Genomic DNA, 23,925 nt, shown 5'->3' with positions numbered 1-23,925 from the left:
CTGAAATATGGATTTAAAAACAAGCTGTTTACGAGTCACAACCTGTAAGTCTGATTTATTTTTTGTCGATGTGTTTTCCTGTAATAGTTTGTATTGTTAATTGTACGTTGTAGCAAGGAAGTACACAGATGACAACGCTGTTTGACTCTGCAAACCAGTTTGTTAAATGCTCATTCATACTTAACATTATCCGACAAACACCTCACGTTACAAACTTTTTAAAAATCTCAACAGCGAACTTGGAATTAGTGTAAATTATTCTTAGATTAGAGCTTTTATGTATTGTTTATCTACACGCTTGTTTATCTTCAGGCATGCTAAACATGGTTCTGTGTTTGATTTGGCTACTAGTAAAGCCAATGTTTAGTGTTTGTTCTGAGTTAATAGTTCTTGCGACAGATATTTGGCTATAATCGTCTAAAAATACAAAAGTAACAGTGCCATTCAGTAGCGATCACTATAGATCTGCAGTCTTTACTCTTGAGGACTGAACAGGTTCTGCTCGATCATCTTCACTAAAATTGTCTGGGTCTGATTCGGGCTCAAATTGGTATGGTTTTATTGACGCCATTGTTTCTAATACTACCGAAGCACAGCGACACAGGTAAGGGGCGTGACATTTCCGAAAAACGTGCACTAGGCGGTTAGCGAATCACAACACACTGGGCCAGCTAACCAATCTGAGCCCATTGTGTATTTTTGAGGGACCGGCTTAGTAGAACCCGGAAACCATCAGACCGTTTTTACAAGGAGGGAAAGAGCAGTGTAGAATAAAGGTAATATATATGAAAAATAATGCAATTTTTTAAAAACGAAGTATGAAGACATGTTACAGTGCACCCCACAAACACAAGCAAGCCTTCGAAAGATTGTGTTTTACCACCCCTTTAAGAGATGCTGTTTTTTCCACCCGTTTCCAAAACTCTTTTGTTCGATTTTGCACATTTGACGGAGAACAGCTCCCAATGCAGGCTACACAATAAACTGCGTTTCCTATTCACAACATCTATAAACTAACATTTGAGAGCAATGGCACTTCGTTCTACAGATAGTGGCGCTGGAGGAAAGTTGACTATAAAGTAAATTTAATAATAAAATTACTACGGTTTTGTTATATACGTGCAGTTACTTATATTAAATGTTTGCTTATTGGAAATGTACAACCCCAAATCCGAAAAAGTTGGGACAGTATTTCTAAATTTACTTTGACTTGTATTTCATTGCAGACAATATGAACACAAAATAGTTCATGTTTTGTCTGGTCAACTTCATGTCATTTGTAAATATGCATCCTTTCCTGTCATTCAGACCTGCAACACATTTCAAAAAAAGTTGGGACAGGAGCAATTTAGGGCTAGTAATGAGGTAAAATGGTAAAATAATGATGTGATTTGAAACAGGTGATATCAACAGGTGATTGTAATTATGATTTGGTACAAAAGCAGCATCCAAGAAAGGTCTAATCCTTTAGGAGCAAAGATGGGCCGAGGATCGCCAGTTTGCCAACAAATACGTGAGAAAATTATTGAAATGTTTAAAAACAATGTTCCTCAAAGAAAGATAGGAAGAGATTTGGATATTTCACATTCAACAGTGCATAACATAATTAAAAGATTCAAGGAATCTGGAGGAATTTCAGTGCGTAAAGGACAAGGGCGCAAGCCTAAGCTGAACAACCGTAATCTCCGATCCCTCAGGCGGCACTGCATCAAGAATCGTCATTCATCTATAAGCGATATCACCACATGGGCTCAGGACTACTTTGGCAAACCTTTGTCAAGTACCACAATACGTAGTTACATCCACAAATGCCAGTTAAAACTGTACTGTGCCAAAAGGAAGCCCTATGTTAACAGTGTCCAGAAGCGCCGTCGACTTCTCTGGGCTCGGAGGCATCTGGGATGGACCATCACACAGTGGAAACGTGTACTGTGGTCAGATGAATCAGTATTTCAGGTATTTTTTGGGAGGAATGGACGCCGTGTGCTCTGGACCAAAGAAGAAAAGGATCATCCAGACTGTTACCAGCAACAAGTCCAAAAGCCAGGGTCTGTCATGGTATGGGGTTGTGTCAGTGCCCTTGGCAAAGGTAACTTGCATTTCTGTGAAGGCACCATTAATGCTGAAAAGTACATAGAGATTTTGGAGCATAATATGCTGCCTTCAAGAAGACATCTTTTCCAGGGACGTTCATGCATATTTCAACAAGACAATGCAAAACCACATTCTGCACATATTACAAAGTCCTGGCTGCGGAGGAAGAGGGTACGGGTACTTGACTGGCCTGCCTGCAGTCCCGACCTGTCTCCAATAGAGAATATGTGGCGCATTTTGGCGCAACGAAGACCCCGTACTGTTGCCCACCTTAAGACTTGTTTGCAGGAAGAATGGGACAAAATTACACCTGAAACACTTCATCACTTGGTGTCTTCAGTCCCTAAACGTCTTTTAAGTGTTGTGAAAAGGAATGGCAACATTACAAAGTGGTAAATGCTTTACTGTCCCAACTTTTTTTTAAATGTGTTGCCGGTCTGAATGACAGGAAAGGATGCATATTTACAAATGACATGAAGTTATCAAAATATTTTGTATTCATATTAAAGTCAAAGTAAATTTAGAAATCACTTTTTTTTTTTTTGCGTTTTCCATACTGTCCCGACTTTTTCTGATTTGGGGTTGTAACAGTGAAGCACTGAGCGTTAAAACTGGATAATATTTAGAGCTTTGAAGTACAGGAAAAAGTGTGAAGCACTTGAAAGCCCTTGAAAAGTGCTTGAATTTCAGTAAACAGAAATAAAGCTTTGTCTCTGATCACCTGCTAGCCAACATTAGTGTTGATGTACTGTTTACTATTGCTTTTGTAAGTTCTCGCTTTTATAAGACTGTGCACTGCTCCTTAGGAAAATTAACCTTGGTTTCGTGATTGATTGCTGTTTGCCATACCATAGTTTACTGACAAATATCACGATTAAGTGGTGTATAACGTTGTATCTTAAATGTATAAAAAATGACTAGTGCTACGTTCACACAGAACACGACGAGAGCGTTTATCGTGTCTAGTTGGACACTTGAACATTTTGAATCCACTCACGCGTCCAATTCGCAGTGGTATAAATCGAGCGCTTGAAGTGAAATAGACGCGCGTAGGAGGCGAAAAGGGCAAGTGCTAGGCGGTTGTCTGTTTGAAAGATGGCTGATGTTGATCGAGCATTCATCGAGAGATTCACCGCTCTGCTCTGGAGAGCAGAACAGCGGCGTAGGGGTCAGCGTCGCCATACTTGGGTCCACCAGACCCTCCGGAGGCGTTCCCAGTTTGGCGAGTTTCACCAATTGCTCTAGGAGCTGCGCCTTGATGACGGCAACTTTCAGCAGTACTTCCGCCTGTCCCGATGACCTGTTGTCCCGCATCGGAGCGCGTATCGAGCGGGCAGGTCAGATTTTTCAAATTAGCTTCAAAGGCGTCAATGCACAAAAAGCACCAAATAAAATCACTCACGCAAGACGCTCAATTCGCGCAAACTGGACACAAGAATGAGGCGATAAGCTCGTCTATCGTGCCGCAGGACCTCCAGATGCACGTCAACACGTCTTTACATTGACTTAACATGGAAATCACTCGCTCCAGACGCTCTATTTGCGTCCGGTGTGGACGCAGCATAAAAACCATACCACTCTGAAAGACCCATTCTGCACGATCCTCTTGTTTAGTTAACATTCTTAAGTCTGAGTCAGGCTTGAATTGGTTTGAAATTGATGCCGTCCTTCTATTTACATCTGAGTAGATGAAACTCACGGTTATGAGAAGGGGTGTGACATTTCCAGAACACGTGCCGATCACAACAAACTGGGCAAGCTAACCAATCAAAGCACGTCATTCGGAAGGAGGGACTTCATTGAAACAGGAAATTAACAGTTGTTCAATCCAGACTGGGCAGAGAGGTGCTGTAATGTAAAATATGTGAAAAGTACACCCCAAAAACAAAATCAAGACTTTGTGAAGGGCATAATAGGACCCCTTTAATATGAAAACTGACATATCCTCTTGAGACCTAGGCATAGACCGTTTTCCTCTGTAGAGGACGTTATATTTTAGCAAATTTTTCGGAGAACATGCGTAACATTAAGTGCTGGATAAAGAGCACGTTCAGTTCAGTTCAAAAATTACTATTTAGGGTAAACTAGAGGTAAATTAATAGTGGATTTTACTGACAACGATAACTAGGTTGACCCACGTCGCTAACCGGTAATCAAGCGATAATTTGTAAAATAGATACTGAATGAAAACAAACATAACACTAAAAGGGGCTAAACTTTATTACACTCCGCAATAGGGGTGTAAGAAAATATCGATACATGGTGAATATCGCAATATTATGTTTGTCGATTCTCAAAAACACTCTATCAATATTTATATATTTCTTTATTTACATTCAAGATTCGTGGCTTTGTGTTCGGTTTAAACCACTGACTGTATAAAACCCAACCGCTAGATGGCAGTGTTATCTCAGCCGGAGAAGCGCGAAGTGAAGGTTCATCGCATCCAGTTTGCGAGAGCTACCTTTGAAGTCGTTGGACTTACCATCACTGACTGTGCATATGCGTGTGCGTCATAGGTAGGTGTGTGTGTGTGTGTGTGTGTGTGTGTGTGTGTGAAGCATAGACCGTAAAAAAATAGGTGTGAACTCAACCTATCAACCTCAACCTTGTCTCCCACCCACCAATCATCATCAGTGATGTGTAGCACCCCCCAACACGCATGGCTGGTGCGCGCGCACGCACACACACACGTATCATATCGCCAAATTCTTGGCAATACACAGCCCTACTCCGCAAAATGAATATAAATCCAATCTTCAATTCCTGCGCACATTTAACGGAGTTCACGTGTAACGGAGTAAATGTGTTCAAATAAACACGTTTTTTTCTTTTTACAATTTGCCAGGAGTAAAATTTACATATGTGGTTTAAACAACCAGGTGCATTTACTAGGGGTGTGAATTCTACACTGGTCTCACGGTTCGATTACGATTATCATACAATCGATTCGGTTTGGTATCACGATGCATCACAATGCACTGCATCCTCATGTATACAATTTTGTCAGTCAGTTATATGAACTGAACCTTTAACTTGACCTGCTCAAAGAAAACATGCTTCTTTAATGTATCAAACAAAACTCAAGTCTGGGCACAGAAGACAACAGGAGCATTTAGAACAAATACACAAAACACTAAAAGCCACTTCAGGAGGTGGTCTGCGCTCAATACAGTCAAAACTAAAGTCTAAATGTATCTGGTTGTTGATACCACATATGTAAATTTTACTCCTCGCAACAATGCTAAAAAACATTACCGTGTGAGACCGTGTTATGGGCAATATGACATAGTCAGATATGACAGCGCTACTGAAGCACGCATCCCGCAGACGAGCAGCTGCGTATCTCTTCATCAAGCCAGCGCACAACTACTGAAAGTAAAGTTGCAGGTGCTCAACATACAAGCAATCACATTCATTAAAAGTAAAGAAACTGAATGATCTTACCAGTGCTGTTGCTGCACTCGCTCATATTGCGGTCTTTGATTTTGAAATTAGCCGATGATCAATAAAATGCAGCTCATATCTGTTGTTTTCGGTGACGTGACAGGAATTGAAGATCGGATTTATATCCGTTTTGCGGAGATGCATTAATGTGCCCAAATGTACATTGAATCGTTTTGATAAATCAGATAGCTTTGATTTACACACAGTTCTCCAGGTCGTGCTTACCAGGTTGTTCATAAAAGCCGAAATGTGCCCTGATGTCTGCTTTTAAAGTAGTTGGAGGCTTTTAATTACTCTCTCTCACGTCTCGCCTCCCTCTGTCATTGTATTCTACCGCGACAAAGCACGTATGTGACAAATGACTGCAGAAAATAATCAGTACATTATAATCGGTTATGGTCTATTACTGAACCGATACCGAATCGTCCACGTCTGCATTGCAGTGCATTGTAGAAACGATTAATTTTGAAACCCCTAGCATTCACACTTGTCCAGTTTCGCCTGAAATGCGTCTCAGACCACCTCTTGAATTGGTTTGTTTGAGTGATCTGATTTGAAATCCGTCTCAAGAATTTCGGAAGGCATTTACTTCTGGTCTTTTCACAATCGGACAGATATCTGGTCAGAAAAAAACGAATGAAGTGACCAGGTGTAAAAAGGCCATAACTCTCCCAGCTGCGCCGAGGGAACGCTCTCTAATGCTGGTGGACATTAAACGCTGAACTACTGCTTGATATGAAGGCCTGTTACCCTTGATTACAATAAATAGGTCTAAAAATTATGTTTATTGTGTTTGACTGTTCAATACTGTTCATATTTCAAAAGCAGAAATAAAAGTAACTTAAAAGTTACTTTCCCTAGTTACTAATTACTTTTGATATAAAGTAATTGGTAAAGTAATTCAATTACTTTTAAAAGAAGTAACTGTAACTAATTACACATTTTCAGTAACTTGCCCAACACTGGTTGAGAATCATCTTTTATACAAAGATTTGTTAAAAATAGCCTGAAACCTAAAAATTGATTGATAAATGAAAATAAAAAAAACCAAAAAAAACATTGTTTTTGCCTGTACATGTCTTATCATGCCATTTTATTAAATTAAGTTTTATTGATTTATTGATTTATCTAATGCTCCCAATAATGTAATGACAAAAACACTAAATTCACACACACAAAAGTTCTGGTCCTCAGGTGGATATAGCAATACATTTAAAACTAGATACTAGTAGACTCAGTAGTAAACTAGATTTGTGCTAAATGTAGAATTAAATGTATTTTTCTCGTTTGTCCTTCTTTATTTGAATTTCGGGGATTTAATAACCCGATGGAAGTGAATGAAGACGAACAAAAACCTCTTGATTTCAAAAGTTTAGATGTCGTTCCAAAGACGGAAGATAATTTCACACAAGAACAAGCTGGACAATCTGGAGTCAAAGGATCGTTCACCTGCTCTGAGTGTGGAAAGAGTTTCAAACATAAAAATCATAATACGGTTCACATGAGAATTCACACCGGAGAAAAAACGTACAAGTGATCTCAGGTTGGAAAGAGTTTCACATCCAAAAGTGTTCTCAACGTCCATCTGCTCGCTCACACTGGAGTGAGATCATTCAGCTGTGATGAGTGTGAGAAAACATTTGTTTATGAGTCAGGATTAAGAGCACACCTTAAAACTCATGCTGCTGTGAAGCCTCACTTTTGTTCTCTCTCTGGAAAGAGTTTTTCACATCCGAACTCTTTAAAAGTGCATGAGAGTATTCATACTGGTGTGAAACCTTATATGTGCTTTGATTGTGGGAAGACCTTCACTTCATCAAGCAACTTAAAACACACCCGAGAATTCACACTGGAGAGAAACCGTACAAGTGCTCACACTGTGGGAAGAGTTTCACTCATTCATCATCCATGAAAGCTCATGAGATCGTTCATACTGGAAAGAAGTCGTACCAGTGCTCTTCATGTGGGAAGAGTTTCACCTTCTCCTGTAATCTACGGCTTCATGAGAAAAAGTATTGTCGTCTAAAGGAGTGAAAGCACTTGTGACACATTCAAGCTGAATGTTCATGAGCTGTTCAATGATGTTAGAAGCTCACTCTTGAGATGTGGATGAAAAGGTTTATTATATCAGTAAGAAACTTCTTGTGTGATCTACAACTGCGTCATGTGATTTATATATGCACCCACACTTGTGACACTGATTTTATTTTGAATGCAATTATTGATTTTACATTCAGCAGTTCAATGTTAATATTGTGTTATATTTTAGACACAATAGTGTCTGTTTTTGCTCATTTCTGCCAATGTAAATAACTGCTGTGTATCTCCAAACAACAGCAGTGTTTAGTTTCTAAATGGATGAGCGTTTTTAATTATTCAACGGCCCATGGTCCATAGTAGAAAGTCAAGCAGGTCTGAAACGACATGAGGGAGAGTAAATAATGACAGAATTTCATTTTTGGGTGAACTATCACTTTAATACTCATTCATTTATTTGCCATTATTTATGCAAGTGTAATTTGTTGTGGAAATAATTATATTCGAAAAATGAGGAGGGAGGACACAAATGCAAACCTTTCAAAAGTCAAAGTATCAAAAATGGTTTTATTTCTTGCAAGAAATAGGCAATTCACATACAGAGAATGTCTGTCATGAGAAGAGCACAGTTTGCTCTCCGGGGTACCACCCTTCATACATCCTGAGTAGGTTGCATCCAATCTTGTTTGCCTTAAAAGGAAATATCTTTATTAGACCCCTTGTCTAACATAAATTCTAACTAGACAGCACAATACCCATGTCTGCAGAAGTTCCTGTTTTTAAGCTACATCATTTTCACACATTCTGCCTATCGCTAATTTGATCTGCGCACATACTTTTCACACTTGAAGTACAATAGGTCACTGCTGACCTTTTGCACTACACAGTTTCCTTGCTACTGAGTATTCTATCACCCAGAACAATTTGTTCCTGCAAGCTAGTCCTAACCTATGCATTTCTAAAGCTTGGTTACATATCTTTAATAATGAAATGCTTCATGAGTACAAATACATGTTTAATGTTAAATGTTCAATGTTAATGTTAACAAGTGATACACATCTAGGAGTAAAAGATTCACATCTATAAGTAAGAATACATCTAGGTAAAATGAACACTTCTAATAGTAAAAACATCTAAATGTAAAATTTCCTTCACAAATTGCAGTGTAAATGTGTTCATGCCGCCTCTGAGCTCTGTGTGTGTGCATGCCATGGAAGTTAATTTATCTTCATGTTTATCTGTTATAATGTGAAACTCAGTTCATATCGTGATGTGTTTGGAGGCGAGTGACATGCCATGTAGTTCACGTGCATATGTTTAGCGCCATTTACTGTGCTGTAGGCAATATTAATGTATAAAGAGGATGTATACTGAGGTCAATCTTTGTTATTTGTTTATTTCAGAGCACATTTTTTAAACCACATTTTACCTCATATGTTAGCCAAATGGCTATATAATACTGGACTCATTATGTACATTGCCATCCAAAAGAGATTAAAATAGTTGAACGATCTTCTGTCTCCTGTCTTACTTCTTGCCAGACTTCCATAGTGGATTATCATTCCAACTAAATTTCAGAAAATAGTCCTTTACAATTACTTTAAAATACATCAGGGCTGGCACCAAAAGGGGGCATTGCCCCCTCAGATCTGATCTGTGCCCCCTGAATATTAATTTGTCTCCCCCCACCCCCAAAACAAAAAGACCTTTTGACGCCTACGATCACACCGGTGTGTTTACGGTGCATGCAGAATTATTAGACATGTTGATTTTCTGATCATATTTTTTTTCCAGGCACATTTTACCAATTCCAAACCACACTAATCTTAATAACTAATATTAATGTTGTATTTAATCCTTTATAAGTGATTAATAAGATTTATAAGTAATTGTTCATGGAGGCTGGAAATTAAAAACACCTTATATTCATGTGTGCAGAATTATTAGGCACATTTTCTTTTACAGGTAAAATGAGCCAAAAATATATTTAACGCAGACTGGAAAGTTAAGAATTATTAAATGAGAGGGATGTGTTGTGGAAATAATTCTATTCGAAAAATGAGGAGGAAGGAATACAAATTCAAACCTTTGAAAAGTCAAAGTATCAAACATGATTTTATTTCTTGCAAGAAATAGGCAGTTCACATACAGAGAATGTCTGTCATGAGAAGGGCAAAGTTTGCTCTCCGGGGTTCCATTATATACCCTTCATACATCCTGAGTGGGTTGCATCCAATCTTGTTTGCCTTAAAAGGAAACATCTTTATTCAAAACCCCTGTTCAGCATAAATTCTAACTAGACAACACAATATTCATGTCTGCAGAAGTTCCTGTTCTTAAGCTACGTTATTGTCACATATCCTGTCTAATCCTAGTCTAATTACAGCCGCGCACATACTTGTAAAGTACGATATGTCATCTTGACCTCTTGCACTACCCAGCTTCCTTGCAACAGAGTACTCTATCACTCAGAACAATATGTTCCTGCACTTAATATATGCATTTCTAAAAGCTTGGTTACATTTCTTTAATAATGATTAGTACAAATACATGTTCAATGTTAATAGTTCAATGTTAACAAGTGATACACATCTAGGAATAAAAGGTTAAGGTTCACATCTAAGTAAAAACACCTCTAAGTAAAATGAACACTTCTAAGAGTTAAAACCACATCTAGATGAAATAAAAACACATCTAATAGTAAAACACATCTAAATGTAAAATTTCCTTCACAATCCACCCCATGTTCATTTTAAAGAACATACACACAAAATTTGACATTTACTCCTCCATAATCATAGTAATTTACACTAGTGCTCGTAGGCTGTGTATGGAATTCTTCTTCCGTTGCAGCTACCGCATGAGCTGATACCTCCCGACAGTGCTTCCCATGAATCCACGGAGCCCTCTCCGCAACTTTCACCGCAGTGTGAGTTGTCAGCAACACTTGAAATGGCCCCTGCCACCTCTTTGCTCTCCAGTGTTTTCGCCTCAGATCCTTTATCAGCACGAAATCACCTGGCCTGATGTCATGTAAGGAGTCCCAGCTGGTTTCCTCAAATTTTACCTGCACACAGACCTTAGACAACAGAAAAGACATCTCTATGCAATAATTCACAATTCTATATTCTATTGATGTAAGCTATTGTTTACCCCCTTTGGCTGCTTGTGGTCGCCCATGCAGCCATTAATCATAATCATCGAAAATATTTTTGGGGTAAACAAGGCTTGCCATCACTACTCATCCAGACGCCATTTTGCACAGTGCGGTCGCACTGTTCCCATCGCTGCGTTTCTCTGGCCCTGAGTTGAAAAACTGCATAGTCTATAAGGAAGGCAAAACATTTGTGTTAGTTTCAGATAATAAAAGACATTCTGGTTCCTTTGACTGCTGTGCTGCGGCTGCTGCTCTTACGGTTTCCTGTTGAAATAAACTCTGTTGTTAGTTTCGCTGCGCATTTACACATAGCTACATACTAGTAAAGTCTTAACTAGAAAGTTTCCCATAAACATATTGAAAATATCCAATAAAATGAAAGAAATCCATATTTCATCTCTGGAAGCCGGGCTAAGTCAGTAATCACTGTTACTGCACTTCCGTCATGTTAGGGGTGTGTGATACCTCCAAAATCCAAACATGCCAACTTTCTGCTATCAACCGTTTGACGACACACACATCCCTAGGCCAGACCCACAGTCACTCCTCAGAGACTAAATACTTTAGAGAACATATTTGAAAAAACAAACAATCAGTGGTTCTCTTGATTAATCAAAATCATAACAGACCTTTTTGGCATTCACTCAAACTCAAACTCAAACTGAAACTAAACAATACATAAAACATCCTTCAGTCTACATTCCTTGCTCTCAGTTCAGATGACACATCTGCCCATGCAGGGCATAGTTCCAAAGCACAAATTTCTATCATGCACCGATTCTCTTTTGTGTGTCTACCAATGGGGTCACTTCGCTCTCTACCTCGATTTCATGCTACAATCTTATCTACATGCGCACAGTTTCTCACTGTGCTTTACATACTTATCAACCTTCCTTCAGTCAATCTTTTCAACAATTCTTCACAAACCACCCTACTTACTATTTCCAACAGACCCATTTTCACTCATCATAGCCCACATCATATTTAAACAATTAATGAACATAAACAATTTTAGATTTATGTTAAATACACTTCATCGAAATGACATAATTATCAATTCATATTACATTCAATCAGCACGTTCGCTCATCTTTATCTCGTGACATCATACTTATCAAAGCTGCCCCATAGCAGTGCTTTAGATTATACTCAGTGAATTTAGCCAAAACACCTGTCCATTCAATTTAATGTTCTGCTACATCTGTGACCAAGGCCATCAGTTCTGTACATGGTGAAGGCTAAGAGCAGACAGAAGTTACTGGTCATATCATACATTCGTCAAACATTTCAGTTCATTAAAAGTCTGTATTTTTAAAACATGTCTTATTGCCCTCTTGATGGCACCTTTTTATATCTTAACAAATAACTATATATTATGTTCACATGATGCCCTGTGCCCTTACTCATCAATATCTTCTATCATCTGTGGCACAGGCTCAGATATCAGCTTTGAGCTGGTCTGGGATCAGAGAGAGACTCTGAGGCCTTCAGGGCTGGTACACTGCATTTTCATAAACCTTTCACTCCTCACACTAGCTCAGCGTAAGATTTGGCTTTGTTTTCAAATAAATATAAGACATTTTCCTTTTAACTCTATCTTTAGACAGAAATCACATTTTCAAGTGATCATAACTTTATATTTGTCTTTTGCCCCCAAAATGAATTCAGAAACTATAATTTCCACTCAGATTGAGTCTCTGTTACTCAAGTTAGGCCACGTGGTGGCCGGATTGAGATTACAAATTGTTTATTTCAGCTCAGCACAGGCTTATCTTTTGAAACCAAAACATCAACTTCTAGGGTTTTCAACATTTTAACACCTATAGTTATTTCAACAACCCAATATTCAGTCAAATCATCATTATCAGAGTTTTGCAAAAGTGAGAAGAGCAAGAACATATTTATGATATATTTTTCATTTAAAACTCGGTTAATCAGGATTTATATATCTTGTATATCTTTTAAAACATGTTTTATCATCTTTAACTTTAATTTTAACCTCATATTAAAATTATCTCAAATCCTTCCTTCAAAAATAATCATTAAAGACTTTATTAATCTTATTGTTATCTCATTTTCATAGACAGAGTGTAAACCTCTGTTACTTTCTTTTTACTGGGTTTCGTTTATAGAATTTAGTCTGGTGGCCTGATTTGCCACACTTTTTACACCTTATAGGTGTCCAGACACAATTACGTGCAAAATGGCCCCGCTGACCACAATTAAACACTCTCCTCTTTATCTTATGGAGCAACGTTCAGCAACCTGTGTGCTCCAAAAGTGGCAGTCTGTCTGAGAACAGAGCTTGCTCGGGGTCCAATAAAACAGACAATGGCTTGCAATTTATGGTGCTGTCTGCTTTCCCCCCCCCCAACATTATTTTTAGTTACTCAATTGTATATCTCCCTTCGGGTATGGCACCTCACCCATTTTATAAATTAATGAATACGCACAAAATTTTGAACAAATTCAACAAATTTGAATGTTCTTGTTCTCTCTTTGTTTGTAGCCAGTAAACTTCCAATTACAATAAAAACATTTCTGCCCATTATCTTCATCAGTCCAGCAAATTTCTTTGAAGTCAGGGTTTCAGAGCGGAGCTGCTTACAGCATTTGCTCTTGTTCATCTTAAAATCTTTATATATACCGACTAATCAAATTACCGATCATATTACTCAAAATGTTAGCCAAAATTTAGTCAAAGTTCATACTCACCGGTGATCTTTAAACAGCTGTGGCATTTTAATTTCTCAGTTTCATTTCTCCACAGTCAATGCCTCTCTGTCCTTCTTTTTAACGAAATGAGTCGCCCAATTTACTTTGGTCTGTGTCAAATGTGACACACTTAAACCCCCGTTAAACCCATATTGACTTATCAAAAACGGCACAAAAGCATGATACCAAGTTCCCATTATTTTGTCCATAGCTTTGTATGAGCTCTTAGAGAAATTAACCTGTTCCTCCTCCACGCTTTTCGAACTCTCTTTACCCATTGTTTCTATTAACAGTATTTATATTTGCGTAATTGAATCCTTTCTCTCACGTGGTCACCACGTGCTATATTTACTGTGTTAATTCTTTCCCCCAGCGTGGCCACCACGCCTGCCTAAATTCGTCAATTTAGGACTTTCAAAAATGCCCACATCCGTCGATGCTAGGTCTTTTTCCCAAACAAGTGCCTTACTCAATGTTTGAAAGTTACTGTCAGGCTTATTTCAAACTGCACCTTGTTTGGACGCTCGAGAAATTTCTAGCTTATTCTCGCAACTTCTGGCCCTTTTGGGGAAACAATTAACACTTGGCATTTGAGAAACTCTTATTCTCAAACCCTCTTTGGAAACTTACTCTCAGGCTTATTCCAAATCTCTTACCCTTTTAGCAGAAATATTCAACACGCAAATATTTACTTAAACTTATATTTACCCTACCACGTAAATAATTTTCTCTCACCGTCTTTTGATGACCTCGTGAGTTCAATTCTGGGAGTGCGTTCACCTCCGCTCGTCGTGATGAGTAGGACAATTCTCTCTCCTTTAAATTGAGGATATTGAGCCGCAGAGTTTGCTCTCTCGGGATGATCAGTCAATTGCCCTCTCAATCACGCCGATCGGTTGGTTCACTGCATCCCATCCTCGTCGCCATTTGTTGTGGAAATAATTCTATTCGAAAAATGAGGAGGAAGGAATACAAATTCAAACCTTTGAAAAGTCAAAGTATCAAACATGATTTTATTTCTTGCAAGAAATAGGCAGTTCACATACAGAGAATGTCTGTCATGAGAAGGGCAAAGTTTGCTCTCCGGGGTTCCATTATATACCCTTCATACATCCTGAGTGGGTTGCATCCAATCTTGTTTGCCTTAAAAGGAAACATCTTTATTCAAAACCCCTGTTCAGCATAAATTCTAACTAGACAACACAATATTCATGTCTGCAGAAGTTCCTGTTCTTAAGCTACGTTATTGTCACATATCCTGTCTAATCCTAGTCTAATTACAGCCGCGCACATACTTGTAAAGTACGATATGTCATCTTGACCTCTTGCACTACCCAGCTTCCTTGCAACAGAGTACTCTATCACTCAGAACAATATGTTCCTGCACTTAATATATGCATTTCTAAAAGCTTGGTTACATTTCTTTAATAATGATTAGTACAAATACATGTTCAATGTTAATAGTTCAATGTTAACAAGTGATACACATCTAGGAATAAAAGGTTAAGGTTCACATCTAAGTAAAAACACCTCTAAGTAAAATGAACACTTCTAAGAGTTAAAACCACATCTAGATGAAATAAAAACACATCTAATAGTAAAACACATCTAAATGTAAAATTTCCTTCACAGATGCAATACTAATGTAATACTAGAAATTGCAGTTAAGGCATGACCACTGGACAGTGAAATGCTCTTTGGATCAGACAAAAACAGGTGGCGAAGAAAAGAAGCATTGTTAACTGCAAAAGAATTAAGGTGAAGAATTAAGTGTGAAACCATCAGGAACCCTTTAGTCTCCAGCGCCACCATTTTCCAGAACTGCAAACTAACTGGAGCCTCCAGAAGTGCAAGGTGTGAGGATCTCAAAGACTGTTTTTTATAGGCTTTATAGACAGAAAGGTTGAGAGTGACACTTGAAGGACCAGCAACACATCCTCTTGTACCACTTCCAGAATCTGGCAGTCAATTGTGGAACTTAATTTTTAGTCTATCTCTGCAAAACGGATCTATAAAGCCTATTCAAAAAAACATGTATTTTTATCAAATACATGTCTTCATGTATTGTACAACACTTCAGCTGGTAAATCTTAAGTAGGGCAAAATTTTTTTAGGATTCATTACCTAACTTAAATCTCTGAGATCCTGACACCTTGCACTTCTGGAAACTCCAGGTAGGTTGAAGTTCTGGAAAATGGTGGCACTGGAGACGAAAGGGTAAACGGCTAAACATGTTCTGAGTCTGGATTTGAAAGTGGCTACTTTTGGAGCATATCTGATCTGTTCTGGAAGCTGGTTCCAGTTGTAGCTGGCATAAATGCTAAAAGCAGACTCTCCTTGTTTTGAGTGAACCCTTGGTATTTCTAACTGACTTGATCCTGATGATCTGAGTGATCTGTTGGGTTTATATTCGGTGAGCATATCTGCAATGTATTAGTGGTGCAACGGATCACAAAACTCACGGTTCGGATCGAACTACGGATCATGAGTCACGGATCGGATCATTTTTCGGATCAGAATAAAAGGGGGTGGAGACTATTTTTATTTGCTTTCCATTTATTACATGAAAACTTTTGGTGTTAACATAACCTATATGGTTTATAGGTTAACAAGGAACTTTTGGTGTTAACAAAAATAAAATCAATATATAACCATCTGAATAAATCAAATTTGACTAAAAACAACCTGAGACGTGAAAATGGGCCTGAGCTTCTTTATTTTATTTTTTCAAGAGATTAGGATGTCAACATTCTCAGGGAGAGAGCAGACCTCTCACACTTGTCAGCATTGCAATTCTCTTTGTAGGCCTATACACTATTTTATAGATATCATGTTTAAACGCACTACACTTAAACAACGTTTTATTGAATTCATTACTTTGTATTTATATAGCCTAATACCTACTTTAGATGTATATATTACGTTGCTCATGCAAATTGCAAAACAGACAATAGACTATGTTAAAATAACATTTTAAATTAACTTACGCTTTTCTTTCGTTTTTAAATCTTTTTACAAGAAATCCTGCAGGTCATAAAGAACTTTGTTTTTCCACCTCCAAGAAAGGACAGGTGCTCTCCATTATTTCTCCTTGTTTACTTAAATGCCGCTTTCCTTGCTTTACTAAAGGCAAAAAGCCATGTGTTGACTTTGAAACAGAGTAGACTTTACATTATATGCATCTGTGGTGGAATTACTAAATTTTCGCATCGATACATGTTTGTTTTAATGCGGATGCGCTGTCACTTTAATTCCGTGCCAGCACATCAAAAAATAGACGCTGTGCGGAAACGATCAGCACAGCTGTATGGCCACGCGCTCCTGGAACGCACTGACGGACCGATGTCGCGTGCAGTGAAAGCTGTATCCATTAACAAGGGTACGGAAAAAATATGCACCGCATACGCACGGCAAACAGAGTATCTGTGAAACGGGCGTCAGCAGGTGCCATGCTCGATGTATGCGCCAATTTCATACGGCTTTCTCGTGCCACAGTGCCCATACTGTTACAGTTTTGTCCACACCCTTCTTCCGTCATCATTATATTTTATGGGGAAGCCAAAATGCTCCCATACATGCGATTTGAACCATGCGGGAGGCTTTTCAAGTTCTTCTACTTCTCCGCTAGCCACTGTTGACTGATGAACATGCCCTATTCACGTGAACACATGTGTTTCTCTGAAACTCAGCATTGAGTTTAAAGGAACGAGATCACTTAAAAAGCAATATTGGCAGTAAAACTGTCTTTTAGTCTGCGATCGCTAAACAATTCAGATTAATCCACAAGTTTAAAAAAATGCACAATAAATCCGTGGGTCACGTGCGTGCCGAACCGTGGGTCGTGATCCGTACCAACTGCGATCCGTTACACCCCTACAATGTATTGAGGTCCTAGGCCATTGAGTGATTTATAAACAAGTAACAGTACTTTAAATTATATTCTAAATGTAACTGGAAGCCAGTGTAAAGACCTGAGGACTGGTGTGATATGTTCATGTTATGGTTCTGCTCAGCGTTCTGAATGAGCTGCAGCTGTCAATGTCTACATTTTTGGCAAACTGTTAAATTCATCAATGCATTTGCACATGGAGTCAATGAGGCTGTAGTAATTAGGCGATAGTGCTAAGTAGATCTGGTGTCGTCTGCATAGCTGTGGTAAGATTTGTCTCTTTCTCATTATTTGGCTCAGTGGGAGCATGTACAGGTTGAATAGGAGTGGTGCAAGAATTGAGCCTTGTGGGACTCCGCATGTCATGGATGTCCACTCAGACTTATGGTCACCTATAATCACATAATAACCTCTCACTTCTAAGTATGACCCAAACCATTTAAGGACCATCCCAGAAAACCCAACACAGTTTTCCAGCCTGTCCAATAGAATGTTGTGATCGACAGTGTCAAATGCAGCACTGAGATCAAGTAGAACCAGCACTGATCATTTGTCTGTATCTGTATTGAGTTGAAAATCATTTATTATAGCTTTATGAGCTCTGTTTCTGTGATGTGATTCGGTCGGAAACCAGCTAGCATGCTCCTTTTATGCTATTTTAAAGTTCCCTGATTTTGTTTTGGAGGTCTCCAACAAAAGGTTTACATGTTTCATTTTCTCATAATAGACATTGCATATCACCACAATGTTCAATGATTCTCAAATGATGGATGAATCAGTCTCTCTAAATCCCTCCTTTCTGTGAACCTGCTCTTCTCTGATTGGTCAGATAGCTCAGTCTGTTGTGATTGGTCTACCGTGTACAGCACATATTTTGGAAACAAACGGCCATTACCATAACTGAACTCCAGCTCCATTCAGTGAAGCCGCTCCCACAGCCGTTCATGAGAGTTTAAATGCTGGGAATATTCCCATCTTCCCACAGGAGAAGAAGAAGCAAGCAGGAGGAATTACTCCAGGATAAACTACAGACATACTATTATAAAGATGGAGTTTGAGGAAGAACCCTGCAGAATAAAAGATGAAGAGACAGAGGAACAAATAGGTTGGTGTTTTCCTTCATTCTCTTTAAATACTACTGAGAAACATTAAGATGAAATCTGATAAATAACAATACATCTAAAATTAGATACTAGTAGACTCCGTAGTAAACTAGATTTATGAGAAATGAAGAATTAATTTTATTTCTCTGTTTCTCATTTGTCCTTTCTTGGGAATTTACTGTTGATTTTAGACCCGATGGAAGTGAATGAAGAGAAACAGCATCATTTCACAAATGAAAATGGAAAACGGACATATCAAAATGAAGACAAACTTCAGTTTCAAAAACCTCATCATTTCAAAAATGAAGATGGAAATGCGGTCGTTTCAAAGACAGAAGAGAATTTCACACAAGAAAATGCTGGACAATCTGGAGTTAAAGGATCTTTAACCTGCTCTGAGTGTGGGAAGAGTTTCATACGTAAAGGACACCTAACTGTGCACATGAAAATTCATACTGGAGAAAGACCATTCACATGCACTCATTGTGGAAAGAGTTTTATACGTAAAGGAACCCTAAATGTGCACATGAGAATTCACACTGGAGAGAAACCGTTCACATGCTCTCAGTGTGGAAAGAGTTTCAAGCGCAATAGCTTCCTCGATGATCATCTGCGCTGTCACTCTGGAGTGAGATCATTCAGCTGTGATCAGTGTGAGAAAACGTTTGTTCTGGAATCAAACTTAAGGAGGCACCTTAAAGTTCATTCTGGTGTGAAGACTCACTTTTGTTCTTTTTGTGGAAAAAGTTTTTTACTACTGGGTCATTTAAAAGTGCATGAGCGTATTCATACTGGTGTGAGACCTCATGTGTGCCTTGACTGTGGGAAGAGCTACACTACATCAAGCCGCTTAAAATCCCACCAGAGAATTCACACTGGAGAGAAACCGTACACGTGCTCACACTGTGGAAGGAGCTTTGCTCAGTTAGGGAACATGAAAGATCATGAGAGAGTTCACACTGGAGAGAAGCCGTACCAGTGCTCTTCATGTGGGAAGAGTTTCACCCAATCATCTAGTCTACGGACTCATGAGAAAAAGCATTGCCCAAAGTTGTCAAAGTGAGCAAAGTTCACATTCACATCCTTGATTTACAAATATTATGCTTACAAAACATTGACATTCAGATTATTTCAATAGACTGATTTAATCTGAGAGGGTAATTTGCTAAAACTATTAGTGAAGTTTGAATCCGGTGACAGTTTGGCCCTTCTCTTTTCTCAACCACTGTAACATGATTTATAATGACATGATTCAACTTTCCTAGACTGATCAAACACACATTTTTTTTTGTTACAATTTAATCTCCTTAAGGACCCAGACAGGCTCTGTGATGTCTAGTTTCCCCACTGTGAATTAGCAACCTGGTGCCCATTCATACACTTCAAAGACACTTGGTCTGATTGTTCTCAAATGAGAGAACAGCACAACCAACAGACATGCAACCCCCTATAGAAATGGAATACTATCCACTTATTTTTTGACAATGTTTAATGAATGAACATGCATGTCCCCAGTACATTTTGTGCATCATTAATGTTTGTATATTGTCTTTTCTTATATTGTATAGTGTTATCAATGCTTGATGATAAAATTACTAGTTAATGTTAGTCGATCTAGCTAGTGTCTCCTGTCAAAATATTCCTCATTTAATGACTCGCACTTTGTTGGTGTGTTGCAGTGTGTTGATTGTATTTATCAGAATATAAATGAACACACAATTTTCAACGCACTCCAATGAGTTAGCCTAGCCTTTCAAACAAAAGGACGCTCCTGCTCAGAATTGCATCTTTCTCATTGGTCAAGCCAAAATTTAGTGTTGATCATTAACCAAAACTATTATATCATCAGCAAACACTGACATCTTTACAGTAAAAATGTTATCATATTTGAAAACACTAATGCTCTCCCTTATTTGACTTAAAAAAGGTTCCAAAGCAATTGAATATAAATACTAGACATTGAACACCCTTGTCTAATTCCTCTTAATACTTTATTATATCATCAACAAACACTGACATCTTTACAGTAAAAATTGTATCATATTTAAAACCACAAATGCTCTCACTTATTTGACTTAAAAAAGGTTCCAAAGCAATTGAATATAAATACTAGACATTGAACACCCTTGTCTAATTCCTCTTCATACTTTAAACGGAGCATTCAAGCCACCATTGATCTTCAATTTTGCTTTTAATATCCTGATAAAGGACCTTTATCATGTCTATAAAACCAGGAGGAAAACCAAAAGCTTTAAAAATATCTCATAAGTAATCATGTTCCACCCGGTCAGAAGCTTTTATTTTCCTGGTCCAGTGAAATATACCAAACTTTAGGCCAAAAAGCCCAGAAACCTTTAAAACATCTCTTATTAATAAAATGTTATCCACAATCGATCTGTCGGATCATTCCCATCACCTCTTTCAGTTGATTAGCCAAAGTCTTAGATAACATTTCATAATCTGCACATAACAATGCCACTGGTCTCCATTTTTTTCCCTTTTAAATTGCCTTTTTGGGAGGGAGGTTAAAAACTGGCCTTCTACAGCTCTCTGGCAGTTTTCTTTCATCCAGGCTGCCATTCACAACTTTGGGCAATTATTCTCCCAAAAGCTCCCAATAGGCCATATAAAAATCAACTGGTAATCCATAAATTCCTGCTGTGTAAGAAAATGTATAACTCCTCCTTTGACAAAGGTTTCACTCATTGTTCAAAACCTTTTTTAGTCACCCGAGGAAGATCTTTGAAAAATTGTTGTGCCAATAAAGTGTCTTCTTTATGCTCTGCGGCATACTTGAAAAACTGCTGATATACGCAGAAGAGAGTTAAGTTCTTTTATATCATCAGGGGCCTCATTTATAAACGTTGCGTACGCACAAAAGAAGGCGTACGCCGCTCTCTACGCAATAATTGGTATTTATAAAAAGCAAACTTGGCGGGAAAATGTGCGGTCCTTCACTCAAGCTCTGACTCAGGCGTACGCACAAAAACGGGTGAAATGAGAAAAGGCGACACTGTCGGCAGATGGAAGAAACACGTGAAAGTGTGTGAAACTGTAGACCGTTGTGTAAAAGAAATGGCAATACTGCCTCTCATAAATAACATGAAGACTTCACAAAGCAAGTCTACACAAATAACCGTTTGATCGATCTGCAGTGTAAAACAAACAAAATCAAACGAAAATTACAACAGAAATGCAAATTAACACATATTTGCAAAAAGAAAAGTGAAATATGTTCTGCAATAATATTGGCATGTTATGCAATTCATCCTCATAAATAATATGGTAAACAGGACGAAATATGTCAATGTGTCCGTCTGGCGGAGCAGATATAGATGCAATTAGATTGACAGATAGATAGATAGATAGATAGATAGATAGATAGATAGATAGATAGATAGATAGATAGATAGATAGATAGATAGATAGATAGATAGATAGATAGATAGATAGATAGATAGATAGATAGATGGATGTATTAATTGTCCACCGGGGAGAGTTGTTTTCATAGTAAAATTTCTTCGTCAGCTACGTAATCATGGTATTCATGCATATGCCTTTAGTTTTATTTTTGATCAAATAACGTATGACGTAGTATGTCTCAACCATTCAGAAACATTTGCACTGAACTATTTCCCATTTTAGATTATAACCGACATCTGTAGCTTGTCAGATGCAATTAAATGGATGGAAATAAAATGCCCCATCACAATGCATAATGACGCACAATGGCTGATCTTGCGCTCTTAGAAGATGTGGCAAATGGAAGGATTCGGACTGAACGCATCTTCAGACCGCAAGAAGACTTGCTGGCAAACGAGGACACACTCTGGCGATGGAGCGCTAGACGCTTTTTTTGCCTCGACTTTGATGTCCGACCATTTCTTTTTTATTTCGGCCACGGTCCGAGGTTGTGAGTCTACAGCATTTACGGCGTCTGCAACCTTTTGCCACTCAAGTGCCTTTTTGGCATTAGTAATGCCCACACTGTGCCCTCCAAAACAAATTTTTTCTCCTCTTTTCCACCTCACCAACGATAACTTCTACTTCAAATTGAGTGAAGTTACGTTTTTTTTTTATTTCCTCTCTGTGTTTGCCATGATTTTGCAATCGATGAATATTAACTTGTGGGCGTTTCACGGACTATTTATGGTCAACTATGGGCGTGACATGAAGCCGCAAAAGCTGCGCTACATTTAGAATTGATTGTGATTTATCAAGGGAAAAATGCGTAGGATGTGCGTGCGCACGGTTTTATAAATCCGAATATTTCTGTGTGTACGCACGTCCTATGTTTCATCCGTACGCCACTTCTGAAGCTAATCCTACGCAAAGTTGTATAAATGAGGCCCCAGATCTTAAACAATGAATTAACCTTTGGCCATTTTTTTCTTTATATCTAGGCTAAAAAGAGCCTGGAAGGGGCATCCATTTCAGATATATTTTGAAATTTTGATCTCACGAACATCAACTTCAACATTTCGCTTCTTACTCGCTCCACACTATAAGACTAAAATCTTTCAGATTTTTAAAATTGAGACAATAAACCGATTCCCTCTCACTGTCTGATCCTGAGATTACATCAGCACTGTAGGGTTCCTCGCTAACACCATCATCCTTTGTTTCTGATTTTTGTTCAAGATTTAGGCACAACTTCCCATTGAAAGTTTTTCTCTTGATTGTTGGAACTCAAAAATGTACTCTTCCTAGCTCCTTCAGATCTATTTCATCACAGAATGTCCTTCATATCCCCCTCTATATTTCCATTCACCTCCTCTTTTTCCACATTTCTTTCTTTCTTTCTTTTGTTATTTTCTACCAACTTCAAGCACCTGTTATCCATTTTATTGCCCTCTGATTCCTTTCTTCTAGATCCCTTTGCCTATTGTTCTGAGTTTCTCTTTCAGAGCAGGAATGCATTAAATGGCCTTCTCTCCCACATCCAAATCACTTTAAGATTTCAGATGTCACAAAGATAACAATCAAAATAACATCAATCTTAAGCTTCAGAGCAATGTTCAAATCCTCTACATCACTCTTCACAGCCATGTATACTAGTCTCCTGAAATAAAACATTTTTCAACAATGGAGACTTACAACCTAAAGGAATCTTCCTTATGTTTGAGCCAATCTAACCATGTCTTGAAAGTTCCCTATAATTTCATCCTTGATGAATGGGGGCACATTTGAAAACATGGCTCACTTCACTGGATTAACAAGAGGAAACTTTTTCAAGAACATTATTCACAAAAACAAGCACTGTTCATCCTAGATGCAGACCATATACTATTATATTCAACAATTTTTCCAATCGTTATACTAACCTCCTCAACTGAGCTCTCAATGCCAACCGACACAATAATTCCATGCCGTCGGGTGAGCTGGGCAAAACCTGCTATCCCGAACTATCCATGGCCACCAGTTTAAAACTGGTTAATCCTCCCCAATCCCACTCTTCCACATACAAACACCCATAATAACAA

At 38.3% G+C, this 23,925-nt stretch overlaps 1 protein-coding gene across 4 annotated transcripts in view; it reads left to right on the top strand.

The window, feature by feature from the left end:
- Positions 1-23,925, top strand: part of LOC307136822 (uncharacterized protein) — a 29,743-nt gene that overhangs the window by 1,491 nt on the left and 4,327 nt on the right. The window contains exons 3-4 of one of the 4 annotated variants that reach the window (XM_079834128.1): positions 18,325-18,444; positions 18,634-21,600. The exons of the other annotated variants lie outside the window; for them this stretch is intronic. Coding sequence (XP_079690254.1) covers positions 18,325-18,444; positions 18,634-19,505 — 992 coding nt within the window. The 3' untranslated portion in view covers positions 19,506-21,600. Of the gene's footprint in view, positions 1-18,324; positions 18,445-18,633; positions 21,601-23,925 lie in introns of those variants that run through there. 4 annotated transcript variants of the gene reach the window in all.

Source organism: Gobio gobio (assembly GCF_949357685.1).
Source record: "Gobio gobio genome assembly, chromosome: 14".
NCBI lineage: Eukaryota > Metazoa > Chordata > Actinopteri > Cypriniformes > Gobionidae > Gobio > Gobio gobio.
Note: the sequence above shows the minus strand (reverse complement) of the source record. Positions and strands in the feature narration are given on the sequence as shown.